Source organism: Protomyctophum bolini (assembly GCF_963924005.1).
Source record: "Protomyctophum bolini genome assembly, chromosome: 3".
Classification (NCBI taxonomy): domain Eukaryota; kingdom Metazoa; phylum Chordata; class Actinopteri; order Myctophiformes; family Myctophidae; genus Protomyctophum; species Protomyctophum bolini.
This window is the reverse complement of record NC_137864.1, coordinates 21,974,024-22,001,302: the sequence shown is the minus strand read 5'-3', so window position 1 is coordinate 22,001,302 and position 27,279 is coordinate 21,974,024. Positions and strand designations below refer to the sequence as shown.

Here is a 27,279-nt window from a genome sequence, read left to right as displayed (position 1 = left end):
AAAATCTAAATGTGCTGCCAAAAACCACACTGGCCGGCAAGCCGGCAAACATCCAAACCAACCTGCACGGTGGCCTTGGGCAACCATGCCAGGGAGATGAATATCTTCTCCTTGAAGTTGAAGCCCGCACACATCACACAGAGGAAGGTGAAGAGAACTCGAACCGTCAGCGCAATGAGCAGAGAAGCTATGCCCAGACCTAACCCATGGGGAGAAGACCAGTGCAGTTAGAGGAGCAGAGAAGCTATGCCCAGACCCAACCCATGGGGAGAAGACCAGTGCAGTTAGAGGAGCAGAGAAGCTATGCCCAGACCTAACCCATGGGGAGAAGACCAGAGCAGTTAGAGGAGCAGAGAAGCTATGCCCAGACCTAACCCATGGGGAGAAGACCAGTGCAGTTAGAGGAGCAGAGAAGCTATGCCCAGACCTAACCCATGGGGAGAAGACCAGTACAGTTAGAGGAGCAGAGAAGCTATGCCCAGACCTAACCCATGGGGAGAAGACCAGTACAGTTAGAGGAGCAGAGAAGCTATGCCCAGACCTAACCCATGGGGAGAAGACCAGAGCAGTTAGAGGAGCAGAGAAGCTATGCCCAGACCTAACCCATGGGGAGAAGACCAGTGCAGTTAGAGGAGCAGAGAAGCTATGCCCAGACCTAACCCATGGGGAGAAGACCAGTACAGTTAGAGGAGCAGAGAAGCTATGCCCAGACCTAACCCATGGGGAGAAGACCAGTGCAGTTAGAGGAGTCCAGTTATATATTTCCCCAAACAGATGGACAGTACAGTGAATGAATCGATAACAACAACAACAACAACAACACATAATAATCCTCAATGCAAGAATATAATGCAAAAACAGTAATAGAGGTATTTGTATTGTTTGTGCTTAACTGTGTTTGCATTACCGGTACATATTCCTTTTTTCATGAGAGAATAAGGTTGTACGGTAGCCCAGTGCTTCTCAAAGTGGGGTCCGGGGACCCACAGGGGTCCTTGAGGGAGTTCCATGGGGTACCCAGCTAAATGATAGTTTGGAGCCAAATTGAGCCTTATGGGTCTGTCATTTGAGTGAGAACTAGACGAAGAAGTACCCGGAAATGGATTCTATTTGATCAACTCACTTCCTTGTTTTCCGACAGTGCTCCAGCCCTGCAGCTGGGCAGACGCAGGCACTAAACTCACCCCACACAGCTACTGCTATTGTCCTGGAACGTCCCCTTATCATTCAATAAACTCACCCCACACAGCTACTGCTGTTGTCCTGCAACGTCCCCTTATCATTCACTAAACTCACCCCACACAGCTACTGCTGTTGTCCTGCAACGTCCCCTTATCATTCACTAAACTCACCCCACACAGCTACTGCTGTTGTCCTGCAACGTCCCCTTATCATTCACTAAACTCACCCCACACAGCTACTGCTGTTGTCCTGCAACGTCCCCTTATCATTCACTAAACTCACCCCACACAGCTACTGCTGTTGTCCTGCAAAGTCCCCTTATCATTCACTAAACTCACCCCACACAGCTACTGCTGTTGTCCTGCAAAGTCCCCTTATCATTCACTAAACTCACCCCACACAGCTACTGCTGTTGTCCTGCAACGTCCCCTTATCATTCACTAAACTCACCCCACACAGCTACTGCTGTTGTCCTGCAACGTCCCCTTATCATTCACTAAACTCACCCCACACAGCTACTGCTGTTGTCCTGCAACGTCCCCTTATCATTCACTAAACTCACCCCACACAGCTACTGCTGTTGTCCTGCAACGTCCCCTTATCATTCACTAAACTCACCCCACACAGCTACTGCTGTTGTCCTGCATGTCCCCTTATCATTCACTAAACTCACCCCACACAGCTACTGCTGTTGTCCTACAACGTCCCCTTATCATTCACTAAACTCACCCCACACAGCTACTGCTGTTGCCCTGCAACGTCCCCTTATCATTCACTAAACTCACCCCACACAGCTACTGCTGTTGTCCTGCAACGTCCCCTTATCATTCACTAAACTCACCCCACACAGCTACTGCTGTTGCCCTGCAACGTCCCCTTATCATTCACTAAACTCACCCCACACAGAGCCGGTTGACAGTGGACTACTGAATAATTCACATCGTAGGTTTTTACTCTCGAGTCTCGAACTGGTGCTATTTATTTTCAACAGTGAGATTAGAAGCATGGACAGAGTGGCGCTGATGACTTATCAGCAACAACGTGGCTGCGTTAACAGTTGACGTTATGAAATAAGAGTCTGCTGCCTGCTGGCCAGACTAGCCAGAGTAGCCTAGTGACAAAACAAATCTACAGAACACTAGCGAATCAGGCTGGAACCTTGCAGGAGTAAAAGAGATTTGCATACATACATACACAAATGTGCGTATCTCTCACAACAATGGTAACACACAGACATGATAAGATAACTAGTAACGTATTTGTTTGCCTAAGCTGTGTGATCTCACCAACTGTGTTTCCCTCCAGCTGTGAGATTGTGATCTCGGCTCCGATCAGACCAAACAGTAGAGGCTGGAACACCTCCCAGGCCATCCCCACAACCTCCTCCACCGGTTCCTACACACAGCACAGCATGATACAAACATACACACAGTTGGATCTTTGCAAAATAACAAATAAAGACATGAACCCCTGCAGTTAAAGTAGGATCAGCAGCACAAGCTGACAAAACAACATTTATTTTTGCACCACCATCCATGCCTGTCAGGGATTACAAAGTAAGTAATAGACCAGTGGTTTTCAACCCTTTTCACATCAAGGCTCATAATTTATTCAGCATTTGAGCCACGGAACCACCACTAAACTCTCTGACCCAAAATTAAATCATATTTTGTTGTCGTTGGACAATATTTTGTCCACAATGACAAACAGACGTTGACGTTTTTATAATAAATCAACATTCTCTAATTGTGTAGACTTCTTGTAAATTAAGTAATCCAGTTGTTTAACAATAACTTAACTCTTGAGAGCGTAAAATGAAACTTTTAATTTGAAGCTCTCAAGAGTTAAATATCTATAAGGGTCCATTTAGTTACCAAGTCTGCATAATTTAGCTGGGGAGCAGCTGGAACCACCTCAAGGACCGCTGGTTGAAAACCACCGGAATAGACCAATTAAATCCCAGCTGGACTCAATAGACATGGTCATGCGCGAGTAGGAAGAAGGTTGTTTGATTTTGAGGTGAAATGTACATCCTTTAATCGCTACATAATATTTTCGATGTTGTGTTCTGTGTGGATGTAACACAAACAGCAGTTTAAATGAATCGCACAAATTAAATGTGGGTAAGGACCGTCCTTTAGCATATCTAATTTGGTACGGTTGTCGTTTCTCAGGAGAAAATACAGCAGCATGCCATTTGCCGGAGATAATAAAATATGCACAACTGCTAATGAAATGTTCCTTTCATGAAATTTGCACAACCTGTTCTTGCAGAATTTCAATAGATTTCCGAAGAAAGTTTAAGAAGAACTGACAACGTATACAGTATGAACTAGGAACGAGACAGGAAGCTATAAGAGGAAGAAGGGAAATTCTGTGCTGGTGTCATGATTCATGTGGCTTTTCCTTTTCAACCCATTTAGGACGGAACGCATCTGTGACGCTATAGCGTTTAACCACTTTATTAAATGTGTCATGCATGTTGAAGTGTGTTGTTGTTGCTGATCTTGTCTTTGTCCCAGCCCAGGCCAGCCAGGAAGGCCAACACTAAGGTACAGACAGGGCCGGCCGCTATATATAGGCCACATAGGCAATGGCCTAGGGTGGCAGATTCCCTAGGGTGGCAGATTCCCTAGGGTGGCAGATTCCCTAGGGTGGCAGATTCCCTAGGGCGGCAGATTGCCTAGGGCAATAATCTATATGCTATGGACATCATTCCTGGTTCGTTTTGTGAAAAGAAAATTTGCCGCTAATTGCCTAAGGGCCGCCGCTGGGTACAGACACCTCCAGAACACTGACCTTGTCTTTGTCCCAGCCCAGGCCAGCCAGGAAGGCCAACACTAAGGTACACAGGCCTCCAGAACCAGGAAACCCTGCTTGGTTACTTCCAAACACTGCAAACACAGACAGGCCCAGCACCAGGAAGGAGCGCTTCATCACCAGGTGTTTCTATAGCAATGAAGTAAAAACAGGGAAAAACATTACAAATAAATACAACAATCATTCCACTATAGAGGGTATGTGCGCGACATCATCATACCTGGAGGTTATGCGGGAATGTGAGTGACAAAACAACTACTTTCCCGACCATTCTGGTCGGGAACCCCTTTTGGTGTGTTAAGCATTATCTTATACTTTAGCTATTGGAAAATAACAGATCTACAAGCTCACTCTATGAGCTTGTAGGTCTGCTATTTTTTGAAAAATCATGAAAATGTGGCGCAAATCTTTGAGCTTCTGGGGGGGGTTCCTGGAATGACATATCTTCAGATGGGGGTCGACGGCATATTACATATCATTTTTGGGGTCCTTGACATGAAATATGGAGCACCACTGATATAGAAACATGATGTTTTTTTTTTCTTTTCTCGACGTCAGGCCATGGGTTAACTGTCTTGAGTTGCTCCAGTGCCTTCCTTCCTCCTGCAACCTATCCTAACCTCTGAGATGCACCAGATTAGCCTGCCATAGGCTTGAGGCACGATTGGAACTCCTTTCTGACTACAGTTCAACTGAATTTTGTATTAATATCTGCTTTTTCTAAATAAAATCGGAAAGGTGTTTTTAAACTAAATTAAAAACAGAATATAGATACAAAACAGCTATGGATAGACTTGGTCTTTGGACACGGTCTGGACAAAAATATAACACTCAAAGTGGCTAATGTAGTCGGATAATACAGCTGACACATACCTGGTCCCGACTAGGGAAGTACTGGATGAGAAAGCCCAGGAGAAGCCCAGCGACCAGACCCCCCGCCACCTCCAGGACGCCCCGCAGAAGGTTGTACCATGTGCTGCCTGGAGGGGTCAAAGGGAACAGCGTGAATGATGCATCATTACAACCGAAGCTCAGTTTCTGTCTGGTGTGTGCAAGCCAAAGGGATACCGGAGAACTCGCCCAGTTTACCAACTCGCCGCGGCGAAACTTCTTCATCAATGTCTTCATCGTTATGCTAACATGCTGTCTTCATCAGTGTAGTATGTCAAATTCAGATGTTATAGTTCATAAAGTGATCAAATTATTTTGTGCAATTAAATGGTCAGCTGGGGGGCACGGTGGCACAGTTGGTAGTGCTGTCGCCTCACAGCTAGAAGGTCCTGGGTTCGATTCCCGCTGGGGACGCTGTGGGCACTGACGGCGTGTTCTCTCCTCCGCGTCATCAGTGCTCATACCCGAGGCGGGGGTTGGCGATAGGGCCTTTCTGTGTGGAGTTTGCATGTTCTCCCCGTGTCCCCTAGGGTAGATACCCTCACAAAAACATGCCGTAATCCTGGTCTCTAAACTACCTCCCCCTGGCCAGCCGGGGCGCCTGATGGAGGGGAAAGGAACTGGTCAGAATAACGTGTTCCTTCCACGCGCTACGTCCGGCTGGGGAAATTCCCCTCTGTCAGGTGAAAAGAAGCAGCTTGGACTCCTCATGCATAGAAGGAGGCATGAGGTCAGTCCGCTGCCCCCCCAGGTTGGCAGAGGAAGTGTAGCGCCCAGGATTACATTAGACAATTGGCACTGGGTGAAAAGAAAACTGGGTTACAAAATCGTGGGATAAAAATGTAAGTAAAAAAAAAAAAAAGGTCAGCTAGATGATGATAAAAGGTTGAGTATGTTGCATACCAATGATAAGTAGGCCTAACATTTCAGGATATTGTTTGCTAATGAATTACATTGTTGTTTACTTTGGTGTTTAAACTTTTAGCATTCCTACTTTCTCTAGTGTCAACTGTAAACACCTATCCCCTCTCTCTCTCTCAATCCAATGCAATTTAAATGAAGGTGAAGTAAAACTAAAATGCACTAAAATGTGGCAAGTTGGAAAGCTGGCGAGTTCTCTGGATAGTGCAAGGCCATGGGAATTAACTCATTTTGAATATTTTCTTTCAGAGTGAACGTTTTTAACTCAAAGCTTTGCTTCTGGGGGGGGGGGTCCCTGGAACAACATATTTTCAGATGGGGGTCGGCGGCGAAATAAAGATAATTCTGGGGGTCCTTGACATAAAATAGTTTGAGCACCACTGACATAGAAACATAGATATTTCAGAAAACTGTCAGGATTTTGAAGGCATTTGTAGAATCGAGCTCAGGTCTAAATGGCTTAAGCTGTAGCAGTTGTTTCACCCCCGTGTTAAAATGTTACGTGCCTAAGTTTATCATCTGTAGCTCGGTTCTGATGCCTTTAATTTTTAGAAACGATACTGCGAAAAAGGGGTTTGTGGACGACACAACCCCCGTTCTCCCAATGAAACCACGGAACCTCTTCTTGTCGGAGCTAAAGCGCAGAAATGAGGTTCCAAACGGAGCTATAACAGGCCACTTCATGTTTGGCATGTAACTCCTGAACCATAGCAGGTCACACAGTCCAATTCTCTTCCTGGATTCCTTTCACTTTGTGCTACGTACTCCAAAACTCACACACATAATTGGTACACATTATCTCGTGAGTCAAGATGTATCAGTCACAAAATGTGCAGACCCTGCCCTGAAGGATTAACAAAGGCCTCCCGTACTGTGTGTGTGTGTGTGTGTGTGTGTGTGTGTGTGTGTGTGTGTGTGTGCGTGCGTGCGTGCGTGCGTGCGTCGTGCCGGAGAGCAATGCACAGAGGCAAAGCATCCCTTGTATGTGGTTGATTACACTCGGCCAATAAACTGATTCTGACCTCTTCTTTCTTTCTGTGTGCACTGCAGCCCTCATGAAAAAATAAAGCTGGTAAAGTCCACCGTGCGTCAAGCTGCTTCAGGCCAATGACACCATTTAGCTCACAGTAGTGGTCTGAGCCACTGACTCCCCCTGCTGTGCTCCTGACAAAGTTCAAACCAGTGTTTTTGGCAGCGTGTCAACTAGTCTCTTGAGACAAACTGTTGACTCACATCAATATTCAAATTCAGTTTTGATTTTGTCGAAAACTGAGACGAAAAATGTTCGACTACCTTTTTTCACTGACGAAACGGAAACCATTTTCAGCATGCAACCAAGTGTAAAATGACTTACGGTACACTGGATCTCTCGTCCACTAGTCCCTTCTTAACATTTTAGTCTAGTTTATAAAAGTGTCAATATATTTAGTTTTAGTTTTAGTCATCATAGCTTAGTTTTCAATTAATTTTTGGTAGTCGACGGACATTTTCCATCATAGTTTTAAGTCGACAAAATGAACACGGTTCTCAGATTGTGTGAAACGCGGACTCTGCATTGCTGAGGCCTGCTCTGCAGGATGCCACTCCGCCAAAGAGATAAACCGGTGTTGGATTTCAGCCTAGAACCGTTCTCCTCTCACGTGGGAAAAAACCAAACAAACAACTCCTGCTGCTGCTCACCAGTGGTGGAAAAAGTACTCAATTGTTTTGCTTAAGTAAAAGTACCAATACTGCAATTTAGAAATACTCCGTTACAATTAAAAGTACGGAATTGAAAATGTACTTGAGTAAAAGTACAAAAGTATTGGCATCAAAATGTACTTATAGTACTAAAAACTTGTGAAATGTCCCATTTCACAAGTTCAAAATGTGTACAATGTCTATTCAAAGGCTATTTTCAAATGGCCAAAAATGGATAGGGTTGAAGTGGTTAATGTATGTCTTCTAAACAAAAATCGCCAAACTAACTAGTAACTAAAGTTTTCAAATGATTGCAGTGAAGTAAAAGTACTGGAAATTGGAAATACTAAAGTAAAGTACAAATACCTCAAAATTGTACTTAAGTACAGTACTAGGGTACTGGGGTGCATACTTAGTTTAGACTAGTCATTGGTTAGACATGGGTTAAGGTTAGGTTTAGGTGTGCTGCCCCGTGGGAGGTTAGGTTTAGGGTGAAGGTTTGAGATAGGTTGTAGTTGAAGGACTAATGACTGGTCTAACCAATGACTAGTCTAACCAATGACTATACTAACCAATGACTAGTCTAAACCAAAAACTGTCTAAACTAAGTACTACTTTCCAGCACCGCTGCTGCTCACCTGTGGCGAAGGCCATGCCCATGCACGTGGTGAAGCCGGTGATGGCCAGGATGTCGTCGAAGCTTCCCGCCGCCATCAGGAGCGTGGGGATGCCTTGCTCCAGACCGTAGCCGTCCTTCTGAAGCATCAGCATGGAGGGAACCACCACGGCCGGAGACACGGCGCCCAGCACGAAACTATACAACAACACAACTTCATTAGTTCATTTAAACACTTTAAACACCTATTTAGACCTGAGGACGATTCTACAAAATGTCTTCTAAATCCTGACAGTTTTCTGAAAAACCTCATGTTCAGGACGGGATGTTGAAAAATAGCAGATCTAAAAGCACAAGAGTTTGTAGATCTGCTAAAAAAAATTAATCGTGAAAATGTGGAGCAAATCTTTATTATATTCTTTCAGAGGGAACGTTTTTAACTTGTATCTTTGCTTCAACATATTTTCAGATGTGAAGGTCGGCGGCCAATTACATATCATTTTTGGGGTCCTTGACATGAAAAACTTTGAGAACCACTGACATTTTCAGAAAACTGTCATGATTTAGAAGCCTTTTGTAGAATCTGTTCTCAGGTCAAAATGGGCTAAACACTTTAATAAGCACTGTATAGTTATTTGTATGATGATTATTTTGATTTTGAAAAAATAGTTCTATAATAGTGAATGTCAGTTCTATAAATACTTATATAAACTATGCCCAAAGGCATAGGACACATGCCCAAAATAGAGACACCAGGATTAATGTGCTTAACTGAATATTTTACCCTACTAGTACCCACTACCCAGTAGTGAGAATAGAAGTCTACTAGTCTTGCGTTGCCAGACTGTTGCCTCTCGCAAGCTCCTAATGCTTCCGTCATACAGTCTGGAGCAGAGGAAGCTCTGATCATGAGTAAAAAATAAATGCTTCCGTCATATGGTCTGGAGCAACGGAAGCTCTGATCAGGACTGCATGAGTTCCGTTTTGTCTTTCCAGTCGCGCAAAGTTATCCTAATATAAATAGAAATCATCTAGGGGCAGTAATATTGTATTTTCCCCAGGGGGCAGTAATGTGATATTTAACACAGGGGGCAGTTATGTGATATTTAACCCAGGTGGGCAGTAATATTGTATTTACCCCAGGGGGCAGTAATGTGATATTTAACCCAGGGGGCAGTAATGTAGTATTTTCCCCAGGGGGCAGAAATGTAGTATTTACCCCAGGGCAGGGCAGTAGTGTTGTATTTACCCCCGGCAGGGCCGTAGTGTGGTATTTACCCCTGGGCAGGGCAGTAGTGTGGTGTTTACCCCAGGATAAAGCCTCACACCCAGGGGGCAGTGATGTGGTGTTTACCCCAGGATAAAGCCCCACACCCAGGGGGCAGTAATGTGGTGTTTACCCCAGGATAAAGCCTCACACCCAGGGGGCAGTGATGTGGTGTTTACCCCAGGATAAAGCCCCACACCCAGGGGGCAGTGATGTGGTGTTTACCCCAGGATAAAGCCCCACACCCAGGGGGCAGTAATGTGGTATTTACCCCAGGATAAAGCCTCACACCCAGGGGGCAGTGATGTGGTGTTTACCCCAGGATAAAGCCCCACACCCAGGGGGCAGTAATGTGGTGTTTACCCCAGGATAAAGCCTCACACCCAGGGGGCAGTGATGTGGTGTTTACCCCAGGATAAAGCCCCACACCCATGGGGCAGTAATGTGGTATTTACCCCAGGATGAACCCCCACACCCAGGGGGCAGTAATGTGGTGTTTACCCCAGGATAAAGCCCCACACCCAGGGGGCAGTGATGTGGTATTTACCCCAGGATAAACCCCCACACCCAGGGGGCAGTAATGTGGTATTTACCCCAGGATGAACCCCCACACCCAGGGGGCAGTAATGTGGTATTTACTAGGGTTTAATATTTTCCCGGATTTGGCTCATTTTAATTCCCGGGAATTTGCGGACCTTTTCCCGGGCTCCCGCAGGAATTCCCGTCAGAAAAAAAACTAAAGAGAAGGAAAAAATTGCCAAAATGCATTTATATGTATAGATACTTCATATGTTCAATATAATTGATATTTCTTGGTTGAAAACGTTTTATTTGAACGAAATATGAACATATAGCCTGCAATAAAATAATGTTATAGGCCTACTACGCTATTCAGAAAACGTGACACTTAAGGAGTTTGCACTAATGTGACTGTCGAAGCACGGGAGGGGGGGGGGGAATAAACGACCTCACGTCTTTCTTTCACATTTTGCTATAGGTCTTTCACCCTTTGAGCACTGCAGAAAATTTGATCATCCCGCTTTGTACTTTATGAAAAGTCCGATTGGGTGTTAAAATAGCCAGCACGGCCAGTGCGCAGCACAGCACTCTGATGATTAGTGATTATTAGAGAGAGAGAGAGAGAGAGAGAGAGGCTGCGTGCTGGTGGTTACTATATAAAACAAATTGTAGCCTATACTCATCTTTGTTTGTGTTCCGTTTCACGTTATTGCTGACTGCTGAGTGACGCACACATGCAGGCAAAAGCCAAAAGGGGTTTAGAAGTGATAATGTCCATCACGGGGAAAGTTAACTCCTCGCTCCGTCGGTAAAACCCTCCTTTTAATACTCTATGGGTAAAACACACTTCCCAGTTCTCACAGAGACTGATTAGGCTAAATGATTGACAAGTGCAGCAGCTTTGTCAATCTTTTGTTTTTGCCAAACGGCTGATTAGGTCTGGTTATTAGCCAGGCTAGCAGCTTTGGGAGCGTGCCTGCAGATGTCCAACACAGTTCTGGAGAGAGTGACTCGGTGCTTTGCCTGTCCAGCGCAGACAGGAAATTATACATTCTCCTCAGACATTCATTATTTTGCTAAAGTGTATAATAAGCTCTGTATCTGGTTAATTGCGGGAGGATGCAGGATTCGCGGAGTCCCGCTGATTTTATCTTGACCGCCCGTGTCCACCCGCAGGTATTTAAATACCGCCCGTGCCACCAACATTTACGTTGGGTCCCGCTGACTCCCCGTTACAGCCCAGTGTGATCCATAATTCCATATAAATATCATCAAACATGTTTGAAAATGATGGGAGGGTTCAGATTGGACATTTGAGCACTCATAGATCAGCTGGGGAAAGAACGTGCACTGTGTGAAAACTCCTTTAGTGTAATTTCTAACAAGAAAAAACAACACCTCCGGGATGACGGGTCCCGAAGAAGTTTTCGGTCGGGAATTTGCGTGCCCTATAACCGGGAGGCCCGTAATCCCGGGATCCCGGCATTAAACCCTAGTATTTACCCCAGGATGAACCCCCACACCCAGGGGGCAGTAATGTGGTATTTACCCCAGGATGAACCCCCACACCCAGGGGGCAGTAATGTGGTATTTACCCCAGGATGAACCCCCACACCCAGGGGAGGCCCATGAGGAAGTGTGAGACCACCGCTACACTGGATGCCTCCACCAGGCAGGGACCCATCGCCACACGCACACACACGCCCTTCAGTTTCTTCAGAGCCTGAGAGAGAAGAGAGAGCACACACAAATACTTCCTTTACCATTTGATTGATTGAATAGTGCATTAGACAGAATGTATAAACAGTCAAACACTGATTAATTGATTGATTGATTGATTGAAATATGTATTAATAGTTTACAGAACATTTCAAGAACACCTCAATACAAAGACTGTTAACTGTGAGTGGACAACTCAATAAAGCATTACACTTGTTTACAAGAGGGTCCGGTCCACCTTGTTCAATTCATCAAAACATTTAGAGACGTACAAATAGACACTTCGATATATAGCCAAAGAACAGAACAGGAATTCATCATAAAGGAGGATAAAAAGGGAAAATAAACATATACAGTGAGTCACATATACACTCAGTTCCAAAGGGACAGCTTATTAAAAAATCCTTGTTTCAGCAGCACACAAGATTCAAGATCTAAATTGCTGTCTCATCTCATGTACTAAATAGCACATAAGAGTAGTATACTTTAGTTTTTTTGTGTTGGTTCCTCAACACAGATTTGAAGCAGCAACACAGAAAATAGCTGCTCTACAAGCCCACAACATGTCGCGCTGCGACGTGTTGTGAGCTTGTAGATCGGCTATTTTCAGCATGCAACTAATTCTAAAATGTCTTATACTGGATCTCTTGTCCACTAGTCCCTTCCTAAAATTTCTAGTCTAGTTTTTATTTGTTGACGAAAATTTTAATATATTTAGTCTTAATTTTAGTCATCACAGCTTAGTTTCCATTTAGTTTTCGTCAGTGAAAAAAGGTAGTCGACGAACATTTTTCGTCTTAGTTTTAGTCGACAAAATCAACACTGGCTGGAACTCAAGGCTAACTAGAAAGAGGCAATTCTGGGAAATTGCAAAGTGTGATTGCCTACATCGCAGCCGACGGAAATGGAATCGCTTTTGGCTCCGCGTTGATTAAGCCACCCTCGACACGCGATTCAGATTTGGGACGGATCGGACATTCCGTGCGTGAACTGTGGCGTTTTGCGTAAAATAGGCCCCTCCCACTAACTTCGGAAGACGATTACGGCCGAACGATACAGAAGATCGAAATTCGCCGTGTTAATGGGATAGGTCCGGAGATCATGTGTACCGATTTTTGTGAGATTTGGAGAAAATCTGTAGGAGGAGCAAAAAGTGTGTTTTGAACAAAATTCAAAATGGCGGGAAATCTATCTATACGCAAATGGGCGTGGCCTATATGGGGAGATGCGTCATGACCCAAGGAATCCAGGGAACTTTTTGATTTTACGACCTACGGTTCAAGAGTTATACCCCAAAACGTAAAGTTGGCTGTTATAGCGCCACCATGAGGCCGACCGGTATACTTCTAAGGTAATTAATTTTAGTAATTGTTCTGAATCTCTCCTCCAAGTCTTGTAAGTATAGCCCTTACAGTCTCAGAGGAAAAAATACTTGAAAGTGAGTTTTTGCATTTTCCCATTCATGTCTATGGGGAAATTTAATGCACTAATTAATCCATATCAATTAAACTATCCGACAAATGTCTTAGCAATTGATACGCACACGATTCCCGATGTAGCCCGTCGTTTTGACATATGGCTCAAGTGCGTGCGAGTGACAAAACTGTGGGAGGAGTAGCACGGCAAAATAAAGTTTATCTATAATAAAAAGAAATAAAAGGGCAGTAAAACAATAGTTTGATTGCCCTCAGGGCAATCACACTAATGAAAGCAAACATTTCCACTGCTATAAATGTTGAGTGACATCATACCGAGGGATCCAATCCCAGGCCGGCTCTGGCCAGAATGACGGCCAGGGCGATGTTTCTCAGGGAGGCGGACCATCGGAAGTCGATGTACACGGCCTCCGTTACCACGGGGATGTTTCTCAGCAGGAACCCCATCAGCAGCATTCCTGTGGCGAGTCAAGGAGAGTGAGAAGACAGGTGATACCTTAGCAACAACACAGGCCTTTGTTCTTCAGGCTCTCTATCTCTCTCTCTCTCTCACACACAGCCGGAGAGCTGGTGTGACTTTCATTACAGTTGTCTGGTTGCTGCTCAAAATGAACAGCCATGTTGAGGAGGACAACATACTCAATCAAGACTCAAGTGCCTGTTAAAAGTGTTAAAAACCCTTGGGTTCAGTATTTAGATATTTGATGTATATTTTAGTTTGACCAGATGAAGAGCCTTGGCTCTATACGGAAACGTCGTAAATAAATTATATTGGAGCAGATGAGTGTGCGAGTTTACAGTTGGTACAGATGATAAAATAAGACATTACTGTAGTGTAGTTAGGCCCGCAGTCACCTGACAATGGTTGTGACGGTTGGTATTATCTAGAAAGGTTTGGCTAAACAAACAATCGAACGAGGAGCACTTCTTGTATGTATTTTCCGATATCATTCATATTTGTTACTCTGCATATTGAGTAAACATAACTCTTAGCAGCATACAGACTCATGTTATTATATCGTGTGTGACGTTTTAGAGGCCCACTGTCTCATTGAAAACAGCTGCAGTCTAGGCAGTCTTTGCCAAAAAACTACAGCAGAGTGAAGTTCAAGTTTGTTAGGGTCTAGGTAGCACACCTTTGATTCCCATCTTTAGTGAGGCAGTTGGCTGCTTGTTCTGTGGCTCAGTACAAAATGTAACATGGAAAGTGTCGTTCTTACCATCTTCTAGTGAAATCTATTTAAAAAAAAATATCCACTGAATAGCATTTGGTGGAACCCTATCATTTTTGAGTAAACAGGGATTATTTAACTTGGGCATGGCTAGGGCATGAATTCTGATTCTTATCATTATACAAATTTGTATTTTGTCATCCTTTTCCACGTTTGGTGATAAAAAAATAAATAAAAAATTTGGTCTAAAAAATAACTTACTTGACCAATTTAGAGGGACAACATTATCTTTTAGGCTAATAAAATAACATCAATCTATACATTGGGTTAATAAAATATTGAAGGTGTGACTAATCAGCGAGTACTTTTCTCCCACCTTTGTTAGCATACTAACATATCACACCCTTTTGATATCAGGGCTTTCTTCTGTAGTATGATGAGTCAGTAGACAGTTAGCGGCCTGTAAAAAGAGTTCTCAATGCTAACTTTGACCATATTGTGAAGATATGCTGTTTTGAGTTTAACTAGAGGTCCGGGCGGCCCTCCTCACACCTATGTCTTAACCCATTTAGACCTGAGGACGATTCTAAATCCTGACAGTTTTCTGAAAAACCCATGTTTCATAGAAACATGGGTTTTTCAGAAAACTGTTGCTCAACCTTTTTCATGTCAAGGACCCCCAGAACTATGTAATTGGCCGTCGAGCCCCATCTGAAAATGTGTTGTTCCAGGGACCGCACCAAGAAGCAAAAATTTGAGTAAAAAACGAACTTGTAGGTCCATACAGTTTTGTGCCCATACAGTAACTACTGAAACTAATTTGTTTGCACCTGATGCCATGAGGACACATGGAGGTTAAACACACTCCATATCTGCACATATCTTGCTTTGGGAACTCCTTATATGGATATGGCTGAGTCATAGTGACATGAGTGCGATGACGTGTTCCGCCTGCCCCGGCCGCCAGACCTCCCATTAGCCAATTTTATTACGGGATGGATAGGAAGAATGTTTATCTTACAAAAAACATTTCTGGTTTACTGCTGGGCAGGCTGGACTGAAACAGTAAACTATCTCTTCTGAAAGCTGTCATTCCTCTCACTGCTGCTGTGAAACGTACAGTGGAATATGTGGAGAAACGATAGCTCAGACTTCCATTCCAAGTAGTTGTGGGAGTTGGAGAGCTAGTCTATTCCCAGGCGTGGGCAACTTTGACGATGGAGAGGGCCACTATACATTGACACGAAACAAGACAGGAACGCCCCAAAACGTCACATCCGGGACATTTACCCTGGCAGAATTTTCTATGGCTGCCAATGCAACCTTTTCCAATCCTTAATAACATACGGACAAACATCTATGCCGATAATATCTAACTTGCGGAGGTAGCGTGCCTTGTCCACGGGCAACAGATCTTTCAACGTATGTCATTGCAAATAAGTTTGATAATCGCTACTCTGCGCAATATTGTTTTGGAAATGCCGCAAATTGCATTGCAGTGAACGAGAGCAAATCACAGTTTACCCGGGGGGTGGTGACTCCGCCCTGAATACGCGTTTTCGTGTCAATGTATAGTTCCACACTCACTCCAGAGGACCACATTGCATATTACTGTCGTAGAAAAAAATTGCTGAGCTACAAGCTCTAAACGTGTCGCACTGTGACACTATATTTAAATTGAAATCCTGAATATGTTTTTGCTATTTTTGAAATGGAATCGTGAAATCGTGAAATTTTCAAATGCCTTTAAAATTCCTTGAATTATAGTTATGTTAATTGTATGAACTAAATACAAATACATTGGACATAAAAGACAATATTACATACATTGCAATACTACTGAAGTAATTAAAATGGGTCATGTTTGCATGTTTGGAATTGTAACAGCTGAATTCAATAATGTATCAGTATTCTGATATTAACCTGAGGGCCACATTAAGTGAAGGTGGGGGCCGCATGTTGCTCATGCGGCCTATTGTCTATATATTGTCTATTCTGCCTTAATGATCATGTGTACAGGTATACCAGACACTAAACAATGACCAGTGTTATAACCCACCTTATAATTCAATAAAGATAAGCAGACAATAATGTCATCTTCACATAAACACCGTGCCAGTCATCTCAAGCTTACCGAGAAGAGGGGGGAAGGGTGGAAGTTTAGGCAGACGTATGAGGCCCACCAGTTTGCCTCCGGTGACTGCACAGATGAAAACCGTCGTGACGCCAAACAGGTTGCCTCCTGGGAGACACTCCTTCCCTGTGATGGACCACACCACTCCAAACAGCGTAGCGGCCACGAGAACTGCAGGATGAAAGATAAGGGAGTGTGTTAATGCATTTGGCAGTGTAACACATTTTCTTACAAATACATTTCCTAAACTTTTCCATAATCCGGGGCGGCAGTGGCTCAGGGGCTGAGAGACCAGTTCCAACCCAGGCTCCCCCAGAGTTAGTTTTAATTGCTCCCGATGTGCAGGTTGGTGCCTTGCATGGTTTCCTCCGCCACCGGCGTGTGAATGTGCGTGTGAAGGTAACAGCTACGCTCGCCCCTTTTCCATCTCGCCCCACTACTCTACCTAGCTGTAAATAACAAAATGTTTAAAAAAAAAAAACATATTTCCAGGAATTTCATGGCCGTGGAAACCCTGACACAGGCATTCAGGAATAAATCACAGTGGCTCCTGAACTGTCTGTTTTCATAGCAACAATGCATCACATGGACAATCAAAGCCAAGTGGAGACAGACTAATTATAACTAGGGATGCTCCGATCAGGTTTGTCGGGACCGATCCCGATCACCAATTGTTTTTCTCATGATCGGCCGATACCAATCTTTGAATCTTTGCAAATTTGAATATTTCCAAAATTATTATATGTCAAAACCCACGTCAAAGCTGTTCCTGTGTGTGGGGAGGAAGGGGAGAATGTTTAGGCCTGTCACAAAGATGCAAAATGATATTAAACTCTATGGCCCTCATTTATCAATCGAGTGTAAAATCTGCCACAGATTCGAGTGCAGGTTTCGTAGTACACCCACGTCGCCACGGCATTTATAAAGTGATTGCAAACAGCTGATCCTTCCTTAATTTCGTTCTGACGTTAATAAATGTGACGGCTGAAATCTATCTGGCACGCCCTATGAAATCAAGCCTCGCCCTCGTTTTTGCGACATGAACAATTGCAATACGACGGCTGGAACCATGGTTACAGGGGAAAAAAGTTTCTCCCGTGCCTTGCTGCCCGCCTCACCCCCCTCTCTCATACACACATACACACACACACACACACACACACACACACACACACACACAGACGCACACAGACGCACACAGACGCACGCACGCACACGCAACTTGCAAGCCCAACTAACTGGTGTGTTGTTAAATAAATAAAGAACGAACACCTGCATGAATTAAATAAAGTTGTAGGTCTACTCTGTCTGTTTCCCTCTCACCTCGCTTGCCTTGCTGTCATGTCCACGCACGCACGCACCTACACATCGACATCACATCGCCATGAATGGAATTAGTTTGTAGGCTGGCCTATATTAATTTTACCCATTTGTGCGCAGTGCCCGGCGATGGAGTGAGACTGCGCACTGCTGTGATATTAAAGTCCTGTGGGTGAGTGATGCCTGCATGAGAGATAGGCTATCATGTCGTCAAGGCAGTCATAATCAACGTTTATGTAGTGATAAGTGATTTGAACATTGATGAACGAACGAACATATGGATGAAGGCTTGCCGCTTGCATGTATGCTGGTATGTGTTGGCGACGCACGCCGCGGTCCCGTCCTCCCGACCCCCGAAAATTATCTCGCTTTTATCTGAACTGTCAATTGTCAAAGCACTTATTCAAATGGTGAATGATTAAGCCCCTTACGCCTATAGCCTGCTACAATTGCAAATAGGCAAGCTGTATGCTTGTCATTGTCACTTGGAAATAAAGGCTTGCAGTCCATTTATGCCTTTTTTTTAATAATATCACAGTGATGCCGCATCACCGCATGCCTCCCAAATCATCTCACAAGTGCACTCGCATAACAAGGCCAGTAAAGCACTGTTTGATTAAGCACAAACTAATACATTGTAAACATGTTATATTGTTTTGTTTTGAATTGCGTGATTTTAATTACTTGTAAAGTTGGAAATCTCTTTTTTTTTTTACATGTATAAACACATACCGTTTTATATTAACATTTTAGGAGTGAAAACATATGTTTAGATGCCTGTGACAGCGTGTCAGCAGTTCAGACAATGCTGCTCCGCTTGTGTACGACAGAAAAACAGCCGAGGACAAAGCTTACGACAGCTCCCGACCAGACGTGACTTTTTGTCCTACTCAAGCAATTTCAAGCTTTGGCGGAAATGGTAAATGCTGAAAATGTCGGTAATTTCGGCATGCACCCATATTTTGCCGTACGCACGGTTGATAAATGAGGGCCTATATCTGATTGACATTTATACCACTTAAATTGTGTAAAAGATCGGTTTCTCCAGATAAATTGCCGCGCACAGATCGGTGGCCGATTAAAGGAGCATCTAGTTATAACATTAAAGTGCTAAATGTCACACGGTGATGACCTGACAACGTACGTAAATCACTTGGCATGAGAATTCCAGGCCTTTATCCCATAGTAACCAGCTCAGCTCAGACATGGAGGTCAATTAATCCCAGAGCTAAGTCATCATACACCAAAGTGTAAAAGTGGGACCCAATGCCTCCCTACTTGGCTCTCAGCAATCCATCAAAGGTTGGATTGTGACATACTAGCATGATTGTCTAGGGGGGTTTACTGTACATCAAGCTGAAACAAGTTTAAACTAGTTGGCAGGACATCCTATTTTTAGATACAATATTGTATAGCAGTAGTTTTCAAGGTTGGTCCTTGAGGAGGTTCCAGGTGTTCCTTTGCCTTTTTTTCTATTTTGAAAAACATTTTTGAATAGTTCAACTAGCCAATCTACATTGACACGTTGTGAGCTTGTAGACTGGCCATTTTAACTATTCAAAAATGTTTAGCAAAATAGTAAAAAAAAATAGGAAAAGAAGTATAGGGATAAGACTAAAATGGAGCCCTACGTAGGTCTTCCTCTACTCTGTGCCTAGTACCTTTGGTGACGAGCGAGGCGAAGAGACCTCGTGGCGGACATGGGCAGACCTTGCGTATCAGCGGGCAGCAGATCACGGGCGGCTCCGTGTTGGTGCCGGCGTCCGCCACCGCGGCATTGCGAGGAAGGAAGTAGGTGGTCTCCTCCGTGACGTTTGGAGTGGAGCAGCGACGCACCACCACCTGGATCTGGTTCACGTTCAGGTGCTGGTGGAGTACAGGAGAATGGATGGTTTGTCAGTTACTACCATTAGGCAAGAACAACACATGGTAATACATCAGATACATATAGTCATCAAGAATCATACGTAAGCTTAAGAACCGAACAGTAGAATATCTATATAATGAAACTATGTGTATACTATACTTCTACATAAAATTCTATCTAATTTACATAAGTTGAGCCTTTGCATACGCTTGTACAGTCGCCAAGGCTAGGGCAAGTGCTACATGTTTAAGATGGAGTCTGAAGAGGTGGGTTTTCAGACTATAATGGCGGAAGATTGGGAGTGAGTCTGCAGTTCTCATTGCAATGTGGAAGTGCATTCCATAGTTTAGGAGCCAGCGTTGTCCCGGGCGTTTTTAGTGAAAGATGGAGTGCCGTGATTTTTTTCCACTAAAGCATGATCATCAGGTCTCATTGTTACATTTTCTCCAAAAAAGGGTACAGTATTTGTTCAAATGTTGTTCATTAAGTATGCCTGGTTTGCCTGGTGGGTGGTGATCCACCTGAACTGAAGCCACACACACAGCTGTAGTTGTATGATAAAGCGGGAGGGGCTGATAGTGTGATGTCACTATATTACTGTTTATTTAATTGGCCCGTTTGACTGTGAAGGGTTCAGCCTCCAGGAAGAAACCCTAAATACAAAGTTAATACACCATTGCACATAAAAACGACTCCAGTGAAGTACTGTCACCTCATATAGACACATGAGAAAAATACAAAAATGGTGGCACTCCCCCTTGAAGGTACTTCTGGAGAATGGCTGTTTTGTCAATTACTAACATTAGTTGTCCCCTCCAGACACATTTGCCTCCGCTTACACCACTTTTAAATGCACATTGCGTTGATAAATAATACTAAATGTCTTCATGGTGACTTACATTATAAATAAAACAACGGATACCACAATTCTATTAAAATGCACGCAGTCATTATCATCACAGCCTTGTGAAATCATAGCATCAATAATGCATCGTCATGAAAAATCCACGGAATCTAAAATGTCACAATAACAAAACAATGCTTTGCTTGTGGAAAAACATCAGAACAAATGATAAGAGTGGTTCCTTAGGAAGCTTTCCACACCCGCATCGAGTGACTTACCCTGTTGACATAAGGTTAGAGCACAGACTACTACTGTTTGTCACTAGATTACACAGTTCAGAATCAGACATACAGTATCAACTGGACCGAATGAAGATATGAACATTACTTTAGTATGAACTACGTGCTGAACAATCTCTTTGGCCTTGGTAAAGAGAATGGCTAGGATCTAGAATTAAGATATAGGGCTCCATTTTCGTCACCGGTAAACAATCCCTTTTGTTTGTATGAACGAATTCCGAGTCCGACTGCCTTTCACAGTCCATCCCTTACGCCTTACGGGATTACAATTTAAAGTACATTGTATTTCCTGTGCCAACAGAACATGCCGTTGACATGATTGAAGCACACCACTTGTCAAAGTCCAGACTTTGATCTAGTATCTCGACTTTGATTGGTCGTGCAGGATAAGAAAGAAATAGTACTCACATCGACATGGTTAGTCGCGGTAGCTCGATCTTCCCCTGCCTGACTAGGAGCGGGACTGGGAGGCAGCACTGGACTGTGGGGCAGCGCTGGACTGTGGGGCAGCGCTGGACTGTGGGGCAGTGGACTGGTGGGCACCGGACTGGGGGGCACTGGACTCGGCACAGGACTCGCCTCGGGTGTAGCTGCTTTGGTCTGGGTGGTGTCCTCCATGGCATTAGGCTCTCTAGTTATGTCTGGTCCTCCTGTTGCTTCTAACACAGCGAACCAACTGAAGGGGTGTGGTTCATGGCCATCTATGGGGCTAGTCCTTCACTGGTGGACAAAAAGGTCCTTCTGACTGGGCCGCAAGGCACGCTCCTATTGATGTATCACCTGTTTATCAGTGGAGGGAAATAGAATTAAACCATTTAGACCTGAGGACGATTCTACAAATGTCTTCTAAATGCTAACATTTTTCTGACAAAACCCAAGTTTCTATGTCAGTCGTTCACAAACATTTTCATGTCAAGGACCCCCAAGATTATATGTAATAGGCCGCCGACCCCCATCTGAAAATATGTTGTTCCAGGGACCCCCACAGAAGCAAAGATTTGAGTTAAAAACTTTGGCTCTGAAAGAATATACAGTATATTCAAAGATTCGCGCCACATTATCACGATTTAAAAAGAATAGCAGACATACAAGCTCATAGTCATAGCGCGGCACTCTGTGCCGTGCTACGAGCTTGTACATCTGCTATTTTTCAATAGCTAAAGTATAACATAATGCTTAACACCAAAAGGGGTTCCCGCCCAAAATGAATTAAGAATAACACTGCAGGTGTGCAGTGCTTTGCAGCAGGTGCCAGGTGATAACACTTGGCATCTGGCAAACATGGCATTGAGTGATGACCTAGTAGTAACATAATAGGCCTATGCCCCAAAGGCAAACATTTCAGTCAAGGTTATTCTCAATTTGGTAACTGGATAACTCACTTATGTCTGTGTCCTGTTTACGCCCATGTATGGAGTTTTTTGTCAGGCATGCCCAAATATGGAGTCTATGCAGCTGTCAGAACATCATTGTGATGTCAGAACAGGCCAGTTCCATATATGGAAATATAGGGGTGATCAGGTCCAGAGCCCGGGCAGAGGCTTTTGTGCTGGTTCTGGACAACCGGCTATCCGACGGACTAGACACCGCGGGCACTGCACTCCCTGTGGTGGTGTTGAACACGTGTCGAAATTGAAGTCGGTGGGGTGAACGGTTTTCGAGTTACGTGGATTACACAGTCACGTATGTACACACAGAGACTTGCACAGAGACGTGCATTTATATCAGGATGTCTTGTAGTCATTTATACTCTCATATGTGGTCAGTAGGTTAAATCATAAGGTGAGCTGTCCGCGTCTCTTGGGCGAGCTGTCCGTCTCTTGGGAATACTGGATAACTCACCCCTTTACCAACTCACTGTAGAGACATAACTCACACCGACATGTCAGAAAAGTGAGGAAATATATTATCCTGTATTCTTAAGTATAAGGTTATTGACCAGCCGGGAGAGAAGATGCAAAGCAGCCTGTGAATTTTTAAAAGGGTATATTTGAAAGACAAAGAGAGACTGTCTGACAGACACTTGCCAAAAAAAGTTGCTCTTTAATTAGGTCGACGTTTCGGTCGCTTAGACCTTCATCAGGGCAGACAATACTGTGAATGTTAAAATGTGTTTTAAATTAATTAGTTGTCCTTAATAGCCAATTAGCCATAGTGCTGGTCTTGTAGTAAATACGATGCAATTTATAGCTTCCACTTGTCACTATCAACAAATAGGGTCATTCAAAGCAAGGGTAATTCAATTCAAGTGTGGTCTCTTTATTCACGTGTGGTCTAGCTGTGGTGGGCATGGTGCCCAGTCCCCACAATGACCAGTGTGGGCTCTCTCTCTCTGTGGCATGGTGCCCAGTCGCCCCACAGTGCCCACCATGACCACCAGTCCAGTGCACTCAGAGGGCATACATGTGTCAACACAGCTCAGGGGGTACACAGTCACACAGTGCACACACACTCAGGCAGCCATAAAACACTGGTGCCTAGCCTAAGATGTATAGACTCTCATAGGTGTATTTAATCGATTCTGACATTTAAATTGCCAGAATCGATTAAATAACACCTGCAAGAGTCTAAATCTCAAGGATGGTGCCAGCAGTCAAAGTCAACGCATAGACGAGGTAATGTTTTGACAGCAGTTAGCTAAAGCAACAGACGCTGTTGTTAATCCAATTTGGAGGGAGAGGGGACCACACCATCTAATCATCGACCAAGCGACCATATGGCACGTCTTCTAGCCTTAGATTTAGACACATCTATCGCAGGCCATGCCAGTCAGTGTCACTATATAGCCTGGCTCCTTGAGCATGGCTAATTTAGCTGAAGCTAGCAGGAGGGCAGGCAGCAACCATGCTGACATGTTAGCATTACCATTATTAATCAATGAAGTCAACTTCCTTAGTGTTAGTTATTAAAGTTATTAAACCTACTGTATCATGAAATAAAGGATCGTCTTGTCTTCCTGGTTCCATTCATCATGTACAAAGAAAATAGGTAGTCCACTTGTATAGAATGCTAACAATACACACATTATCCATTAATGCCCATTGGCAGTGCCAGTTACGTAAAACCAACATGACCTATAGTACGGTACTATAGGGGGAATGGATACCTTCACATGGTTGTTGTAATTGTGTTTAAATTTGAACTCACCCCGTCGTACATCGATGGCATCACGCGTTGACGGTCATATACCCCCGAGCAGCGGATTCAGCCTTCAGTATCCAGGCCGTTTAAACTGAGTGGTTGAATGGAGTGAGTGGGATGGGATTAGAGAGGCGATTCAAAGCTGTCCCGTGTCTGGGAATCTGGCGACGCGCCGCGCATCCTTCAAAAGACTGGACTACAGTACACATAGGCGGGTCCTTCAGTGGGCGGGGTTTTTCTGGACCCACTGAAAAAACGGCCATTCATGTTTCCCATATTAGAGATTTACAACAAATTATTCTATATACGTATTATTCTAAGCTACAATCAAGGATCCCGGTGAGTCATGACCATAAAACCTTTGGTTTTGTGAAGAGAAAAAAAAAAAGTTTGAATAATTTAATGATATGGAAAATAAATAAAAAACGTTTGAATAATTAACTAGAAAAAGTGGATCGGGGCAAAGGTCTCCACCGGTCAGGTTGTGGCCTCCTGGTGGCGCTATAATAGGCCAAGGGTGACAGCTGATTTGAGGCATTTTGTTCCAAAAATGTGTTTTGCAAAAGTCCACCTGTTGGTGGCGCTATAACAGGCCAATGTGAAAAGGGTGGGACGGATATATTCTTCAGCCTAGTAGGAAAGTCTGTGAAAAGATTTTACGTAAATTGCACACTGTGTTCATGATTTAAGGCTTTTTGTTCGAAACGGGCCAATATCTTAATGGTCATGATTCACCAGGGTCCTGGATGGTTTCATTCTTGGCTTAAAATAATTGATTTTCCTCCTCCGCGTCATCAGTGCCCATACCCGAAGGCGGGGTTGGCGAAAGGGCCTTTCTGTGTGGAGTTTGCATGTTCTCCCCGTGTCCCCTAGGGTAGGTACCCTCACAAAAACATGCAGTAATCCTGGTCTCTAAACTGCCTCCCCCTGGCCAGCCGGGGCACCTGATGGAGGGGAAAGGAACTGGTTGGAATAACGTGTTCCTTCCACACGCTGCGTCCAACCAGGGAAACTCCCCCCTGTCAGGTGTAAAGGAGCAACTTGGACACTCAAGCATGAAGGAAGCATGAGCTAAGTCCGTTGCTCTCCCCAGGTTGGCGGAGGGTGTGTAGAGCCCAGGATCACATTAGATGATTGACACAGGGGTGAAAAATGGGTTACAAAATCGTGGGATAAAAAATATATAAAAAATAAATAAAAAAAATGATATCAATATTTTTTGGAAATCTCTAGGGGAATGCTGTATAGTGAAGACAGTGTACGCCTGTACGGGTCCCTTATTTCCTCCGAAATCTCTATGGGAGAAATGAAATGAATGGCCGATGTTTCAGTGGGTCCAGAAGAAACCACGCCCACCGCTATGCTCTCTCTATTGATGTGTGGGACTTCTGAAACAAGAGTGTGTCTGTGTGCAAGCGTTCATGCATGCACTGACTGACAGCAGCCAGCATGGGCCCACATAGTGACATAGCTGTGCAGTGTGTGCACTGCACAGCAGGGACGTGCACACATAGACATCAAAGGGGGGCTTCAGCCGCTGCCCTTTTACCCGTCTGCAAAACCATAGATATTAACAAAATAGATGCCTCATTGGCCGCTGCAGTTCGTTGGTGCGATGTGTGTTGAAGGAGGGGCGGAACAATTTACACTGGGGGAAGGAAGTACACCGGAAAAGTGTGGAAGGCACGTTACGTCACGCTGCCACTCAAGTGATTACTGGACAATCACAGCACAACCTTTCCGGGACTTATACATATAATACCATACATAATACCCGAACACACGCTCTGTGACGCAAGCTCATTCTTCCGTGGTGCTTCGCAACTAAGGAATCTCGGGAAAGTTTATCCCTCCCTTGAGCACATACGCTCCAGAGCTGGAAAGGGCGTCTATGAAAACAACTGCCCTCTTCAGACCACGAATGCAGCATTTACTGATGGTAAAATAAATGCAAATGCCACTCCTTTCCATGCTGTGCTAGAAGGCAGCATTCAGGAGAATTGCTTTTACTTCCGAAGTCTCGCCCTGAACTTGAACACAGCATTTTGCGTTGAACAAATGTGTTTAGAAATCCATGTCGTACAACCGCATCTCCACTAGCTAAAGAGTGCTGGGTTGCGCCCCGAAAATAGCTGATCTACAATCTCACGTTGTGAGCTTGTAGATCTGCTATCTACATAGGGGTTAGGGGAAAAGAAGTTAGGGGGGATGGGGGGGATAGAGGTTATTAGCAAATTCAAAGTAAATGCCTTGACGTCACATAATACATTCATTCAACCTTATTATTGCCTTTCATTTTATTATTACAGAAGGGCATTTGGAACACTGATGCCGGCTGCCAGTCACGATAATGTGGGACAGGGTCTCAGTTTGTGGGACGCCTGAATAGTCTTGTAAATGAGGGATTGTCCCACGCTGGTCAGTCACCCTGTGTGAAGGATGGGAACTGTGCATAAAAGTGCATAAAACTCCAGTCTTGCATGTCAAGAAACTTTGAATGCCATGAAATACCATACATACAGTATTTCACCAATAATCACAAAATGGGGATGATGATGATGGCACAACAACATTATCTGAGTGAGGCATGTTCCCACAAATTTGAAAGCAGACGATTTCCTATACACAATCCTATCAGCAGTTTCAGTGTGTGTACTGTGTGTGTGTGTGTGTGTGTGTGTGTGTGTGTGTGTGTGTGTGTGTGTGTGTGTGTGTGTGTGTGTGTGTGTGTGTGTGTGTCAGCTGTTGCCTGGCAGCATTGCTTCATCGGGGGTAGCAACAGGCCCCTTGAGAGTCTCCTTCCTCCTTGATCATGATGACAGCACATCACATGTTGGATCACATATAATCCGCAATTTGCAACACTAGATTTAAAAAAAATAATGGGATGAATCTAGAGTTGCAATAGCCTCCATTGACAGTCAGTCCATTGATCCAAATTGCATTTCCAATCTGCTTGTATTAAACAACTCACCAATATTGCAGCTGTAGGGTAAACTTGAATTATCATCTTTCAATCTGCAAAGCGTTTGTTTCCAGTGTTGGAGTTTGGAAGCGCTCGTCGAAGTCACTGAACAGCCCTGCGTACCACCTGTTTCGAATTTGCACATAAATCAGGAGGCAGCAAGCACGACCCGTTAATAAAAAACGAGTAGTTCCAAACTTTATGAAACAAACGCTTTGCAGATAGAAAGAGGTTAATTCAAGCCTGCCCTACAGCTGCAAGGTTGGTGAGTTTCACATTGCTTAATACAAGCAGATCGGAAATTCAATTTGGAACAATGGGCTGTCAATGGAGAGTATTGCAACTCTAGATTTATCCCATTATATTAAAAAAAGATTGTGGCCAATGCTGGATCACAGATAATCTGTGACAGATTTTGTTTACAGTACATTGAAGATAATAATAGACATTGTCCAACCACCACACATTCGACAGTAGACCACAATG

The 27,279-nt window shown here is 44.1% G+C and overlaps 1 protein-coding gene across 2 annotated transcripts in view; it reads right to left on the bottom strand.

Moving 5' to 3' along the window:
- LOC308313488 (sodium/hydrogen exchanger 9B2) overlaps positions 1 to 24,001 on the bottom strand; it is a 29,062-nt gene extending 5,061 nt beyond the window's left edge. Inside the window, exons 1-12 of one of the 2 annotated variants that reach the window (XM_080760629.1) lie at positions 23,835 to 24,001; positions 23,612 to 23,696; positions 21,096 to 21,467; positions 19,339 to 19,543; positions 16,358 to 16,528; positions 13,367 to 13,509; positions 11,492 to 11,619; positions 8,133 to 8,308; positions 4,876 to 4,982; positions 3,982 to 4,131; positions 2,469 to 2,577; positions 63 to 199 (exon numbers count right to left, since the gene is read on the bottom strand). In XM_080760629.1, the coding sequence (XP_080616755.1) occupies positions 63 to 199; positions 2,469 to 2,577; positions 3,982 to 4,131; positions 4,876 to 4,982; positions 8,133 to 8,308; positions 11,492 to 11,619; positions 13,367 to 13,509; positions 16,358 to 16,528; positions 19,339 to 19,543; positions 21,096 to 21,305 (1,536 nt within the window). In that variant the 5' untranslated portion in view covers positions 21,306 to 21,467; positions 23,612 to 23,696; positions 23,835 to 24,001. The remainder of the gene's footprint in view (positions 1 to 62; positions 200 to 2,468; positions 2,578 to 3,981; positions 4,132 to 4,875; positions 4,983 to 8,132; positions 8,309 to 11,491; positions 11,620 to 13,366; positions 13,510 to 16,357; positions 16,529 to 19,338; positions 19,544 to 21,095; positions 21,468 to 23,611; positions 23,697 to 23,834) is intronic. The other variant, XM_080760628.1, reaches the window with a different exon arrangement.
- Between the last annotated feature and the right edge of the window lie 3,278 nt (positions 24,002 to 27,279).